The sequence below is a fragment of the Helobdella robusta genome (assembly GCF_000326865.2).
Source record: "Helobdella robusta unplaced genomic scaffold HELROscaffold_22, whole genome shotgun sequence".
Lineage (NCBI taxonomy): Eukaryota > Metazoa > Annelida > Clitellata > Rhynchobdellida > Glossiphoniidae > Helobdella > Helobdella robusta.
Window position 1 is genome coordinate 292,306 of NW_008704170.1, and position 5,901 is coordinate 298,206.

General features: G+C 36.4%; 1 protein-coding gene across 1 annotated transcript; it reads left to right on the forward strand.

The window, feature by feature from the left end:
- Positions 1-895: 895 nt before the first annotated feature.
- HELRODRAFT_78521 (hypothetical protein) lies at positions 896-4,077 on the forward strand (the record flags this gene model as incomplete). Its single annotated transcript, XM_009018546.1, has 5 exons — positions 896-1,012; positions 1,578-1,679; positions 1,976-2,086; positions 2,643-2,742; positions 3,809-4,077. Coding segments are annotated over 5 exons (699 nt in total), but the record flags the coding sequence as incomplete, so codon positions are not given.
- Between the last annotated feature and the right edge of the window lie 1,824 nt (positions 4,078-5,901).

Here is a 5,901-nt window from a genome sequence, read left to right on the forward strand (position 1 = left end):
TGGATGCGGAAAGTTCGTAGTTGCGCTGAAACATCTGCTTCCTGATAAGCAATCTTTTACCACTAACATTTGAAACGTTAATTATAATATATCGTGTAACCTTATCCTATCACTATATAAATTATACACATTCTAACAGATTCGAACAAACAAACATACAAATGACATACAAACAACATACAAACAACACAAACAACATGCAAAAAACATACAAACAACATACAAACAACATACAAACAACATACAAAAAACATACAAACAAACAGCATACAAACAAATGATTGATCTGTGTGGTACATTTCAAAAACACATAACGACAAATATTAAAAATAAAATCAATAAATACATGCTTTTACTGAAGGGCGATGAAGATAGAACAAGAGCACTACCTCAAGCAACCTCTGAGCCTTCCAACAACACCCCCAACGAAAGATGGAGAGAATGAAAATGAGAAAACAAAAAGGAGTAGAAGATGGATTAGCCGTTTCAAAAACCGATTTGTTAAGTGTTACATGAATAGTTGTCTCACTGAAGACCTGAGTGGCTACGGTGGGGCCAACGTCAGTTCTTTCCGCAACCAAACTGTTGATCTGCTGCTGAACGTCGTGGAACACTACTTTCTTAACTATAGCCAAGTTAGTTGGTGTGTATGTGTGTGTGTGTGTGTGTGTGTGGTGTGTGTGTGTGTGTGGTGTGTGTGTGTGTGTGTGAAGACAGAAGTAACAACAACAGCAAAAAGAATGCACTAACTATGCAAGCCATCAAATGTTAATCAACTTCTATTAATTTGTTTGTCTTTCTATTTATTGATTTTTAGACTTTATCGTTTGTTTTACTCAATTTTTTATTTTTCCATTCATTCGTTCGTTCGTTCGTTCGTTCGTTCATTCATTCATTCATTCACGCACAGATAGAATCCTGGTTGAATATAATGGTAAGGTTGTTCCCAGAAGTGGTCAGCGTCAAACATTACGGAAGGTCGTATGAAAACCGGACACTGACCTACGCTAAGGTCCGTGCTTACATTTTTTTTATAAAATTTGAAATTTAAAATACGCAAGGCTGTGACGCTGTGTGGTCACTCTGTGTGGCCACTCTGTGTGGTCACTCTGTGTGGTCACTCTGTGTGGCCACTCTGTGTGGCCACTCTGTGTGGCCACTCTGTGGTCACTCTGTGTGGTCACTCTGTGTGGTCACTGTGTGGTCACTCTGTGTGGTCACTCTGTGTACTTCTTTTCAAAGAGCTTTCTATCTTTTTTATCATTCCTAATAATTTTTTTAACTGCTGTATAATTATCGATAAGCATTTGATTGCCACAAAAAATCGCGTCAGAAGTAACTGAGTTCATAAATGATCTAAAGGCGTTTATCAAATTTAAAACTCTGTAAGAGCATTTGGTATGGAGAGTGCGACAGGTATGTGGTAATAACAGAGAGTCCTTTCTATTCGTTTATGTAAATAATTAACTTTTGATCAACATTATTATTACAATGGTAATGATTGCAATAAATTATAATTTTAAATAATAAATTTTACTAAATTATAATTTATTCGGGACGTCCCTGAAAAAATGAAGATTGGTCTCGGTAATTGGAATAAACCGATAATATTCATCGAATCCGGTGTGCATGCCAGAGAGTGGGGCTCGGTCACATCGGCACTGCACATCATCAAAAAAGTCGGTATTTTTGTCGGTTTTTCTCACAGTTTTCTTCTCCGTTGTATCTTTCTTTCTTTTTTCTTTTTCATGTGTTTGATCCCTCTCTTTTTCAATTTTTTTTATTTTTGTCCTCCCTCACTTTCTCTTTCTCCTCTTTATCTGTGTTTTATTCTCTTTTCATTCTCATCTTCTCAATTTCTCTATCTTACTCCACTTTCTCTCTCTCTTCTCCTCTCTTTTTCTCTTTTTTTTTATCAACGTAATTATAATTTAATTTTTTGACATTTGCAATTAAATATTTTTCTGGCGCTCAGCTTTTAATCGGTTACCGAAAGAATGAAGAAAGGCTGGTACATCTCTTGAGGAGATTCGATTTCTACGTCATCCCGGTTTGCAACCCGGACGGATACGATTACACGTTCGGAGTAAGTGGGACTGCGTGAGTGATCATGATGATGTTGACGATGTTGATAAGGATAACGATGATGACGATGAAAAATGATTGCAATAAATTAATATGAAGCAGGAATACATGGTTTTTGTTGAAAGTTTCTAACAATAATGATGATGACGATCATGATGACGACCATGATGACGATCATGGTAAACAAACACTAATTTTCTCGTGTAGATGCTAATGAAAATATTTATACTACTGTGTTTTTCTGATGATGTTTAAGCGATAATGCTTATACGCTGATGATATCGGTAGGCAGTTACACACGACGACCATGATAAAGATGATGATGATTAAGGTTATGATGGCTTTAATAAATATTCTGACAGCATTTTTATTAGTAATGTTTATCGTAGACTCATTGACAATTGCACACCAATCAATTAATTATCCGACAATCAACGGATCGACCGACGGACCGACCGACGGACCGACCGACGGACCGACCGACGGACCGACCGACGGACCGACCGACGGACCGACTGACGGACCGATCAGCCAACCAACCAACCAACCAACCACAGCCGGATTTTTTGCATCGAGTATGGAGGAAAACTCGGAGTAAAACGACCGCTGAAAATTGTGTCGGTGTCGATATGAACAGAAATTTCTACCGGGCCAAAGGTTAGATGACGTGTCGTGTTTATTTGTTTGTTTGTTTAAAACTGCAAAGCGGACATACAGAAAGAGAGAGAGAGAAAGAGAGAGAGAAAGGAGAGAAAAAGAGAGAGAAAGGAGAGAAAGAGAAGTTGTGGGTTTTTTCCGTTTGTACATGGCAATTGTTGAGCCAAGTATTTGATGGTAATAAGAAGAAAAATAACAATAGTAAGAAAATAATAACATTAAGAAGAGTACAATAATAATAATAAAAAGAAGTAGAAGAAGAAAGCGAAATAAAAATAATAGGAAAGTATAATAGAATGTATTTTCTGTGCCAAATTAAATTAATAATATGCAGTAAAAGAGTGCATGGATGAATGAATGGATGAATGAATGAACGAACGAACGAACGAATGAACGAACGAACGAACGAATTAATGGATAGATAGACAAAGGAATAAGTAAATAATTATATTAATAAATAAATTAATAGATAAGCAAAACAAACCAAACAAACTAATAACATAAAAAGAAAAATGTCCTAGATATCTATCTATCTGATTATCGTTTAAATTAACCGAAGAGATTTTCATTTAATAGAAAGCACATGTTTGTTAGCACATCGCCACACAGCTGTCATGTTACAATTGGTACATCATCCTGCGATATGATATGTTGAAGATTTGGTTTGTATGGTGTAAGCTGCATTGAATAATATTGAAAATAATAGCTGGAAATGAAGAAGAATAATAACAAGTTGCAAAATAATATTAACCCCCAAATGAATACACGCATATAGCACATACACACACACAGAACTTTACTTAATGACCCTCACTCACGCACACACACACACAGATGAACGCAAAATTAATGATACTCACACACTCCCATAAAAACACACTTAACTTCACTTACTGACTCTGACTTTCTCTCTCTCTCTCTCTCTCTCTCTCTCCCTCTCTCTCTCTCTCTCTCTATTTTTTTCTTTCTCTCCTCTCACACACTTACTAAATCTCTCTTACACACACTTACTGAATCACACACACACACACTACACACACACACACTTTCTAAACCACACGCGCAGGCGACAAACACGGGGTGTATTCAATGAACCAATGTATGGAGGACTACCCTGGAAAGAGACCAGCCAGTGAAGTTGAAACCACACATCTCATAAGGTTACTGAACTCTATACGTCACAGGGTCAAAGGTTATTACTCCGTGCATACCTTCGGCCAGCTGTGGTTTATTCCATATGCGTACAGTAATAACCTTTATCCGGTTTTTGAAGATATGGTTAGTCGGTTGGTTGGTTGGTTGTTTAGATGGATGGTTGGTTGCTTGCTTGCTTAGATGGCTGGCTGGCTGGCTAGTCGGTTGGTTAGTGAGTAACAACCACAACCACAAAAAACTACATCATCATCATCAACAACTACTACTATATTAATAATAACAACAATTACAACAACTACTCTACTACTATATCAACAACAACTACTACTACTACTATATCAGCAACAACAAACAACAACAACAACAGGTAAGAGTGTCAGAGTTTGGAGCCCGCCAAATTCTGAAACAACACGGCGTGAAATTCAAAGTTGGCAACGTGTATGATCTCGTTGGTTGTGAGTTTTGTTGCTGAATAAAAATAATAATAATATAAAAATACACACACAAACACAAACACACGGACACACACACACACATATAAACACACACGCGCACAAACACACACAAACACACACACACGCACAAACAAATGCACACACGCACGCAGATCTTGTAAGCGGATGTTCAACAGATTGGGTGCAGGATTACACAGATTGCAAGTTCACATTCTGCCTCGAAATGACCGACTTCAATTTCTCCACCACGCAGCAGACTTCGATCTTTCCATTCTCAATCGATGTATCCGAAATCGAACATGTAGGTGAACAGCTGTATACCGCCATATCGAGTTTTATCGAATATATCGATAATACGAATCCTCGCTATTTTTGGGACATCCCGATGAAACGTGCCAGACTTCGTCGCGATCGTAATGCACGCGTTTGAAGTGATTAGTTGATTGCTGTTGATGTTATTATTATTGTGTAAGTATTATTATGATAATATTATTGTTGTTTATATTATTATTATTGTTATTATTTCGTATGTAACAATCACACCATAAGGCTATTAAATTGTAACACTTCTTGATATCTCGGTACGTAATAAAAGCAAGCATGTTAGCTTTGTATTCGAAGATTTGAGGATTTATATAGCACTTCATGAGAACAAACCTTGTAGGATATATATATATATAATAACATCACACACACACGCGCGCGCGCGCGCACACACACACACAATCAACTAATTAATCAATAAACCTTGAATTATGTAATTTGAAATAATTTTTGTCAATGATAATGAAAATATTGCAATTTCCTAAGTAAGCTGACATATGGCCTTGTTAGGCGGTAGGTTAGCCACCGTGTTTTCGAAACAAACAGCAATATTTTCATTTAAATTGAAAAAATAATTTCAAATTACATTTTTCAATTTAATTACAATGTTTTAAACAAATTGAGTCAATTTCATAAGTAAGCGGGTAAGTCCACTATGTCCAGCTCTCTATTTTCTAATCAAAAAGCTATATTTTTATTTAAATTGACGACGATAATTTTAAATTAAATAATTCGATTTAACTATTTTGTTTTAAAAATATTTTTTAGTCAAGTAAATCTTTTGTATTAGTTGTTTGTTAAAACCCACGCAATTTCATAAGTAAGTCAACTAGCTTTATCTATTCAAATCTGCTGAAGTAACTAGTAGAAGCTGCTCGCTTGGCTTTATCGACGTGGACCCCAGAGAGACTCAGCCATGGCCATTAAATACACATACATTCTCACACACCTACATATAAGCAAACAAGCGTAAAAATAAAATTTTTTTATTCCGAAAATTTATAAAAATTGGAAATTTAATTTTGCAAGCGGTTTTTTTTAAATAACGCATTTGAATCCGCATCCGCGGCAAACAAAATCCGTGACAAACCGCAAAATCCGCAGAGTTTGGAGAATTTTTTATCCGCAACCACGATTGCGGATTGGTAACCGCGGTTTGAAACCTCAATGCGGATATCCGCTTGGGACTCTAGTACATACATGGAAACAAACATACATACATACC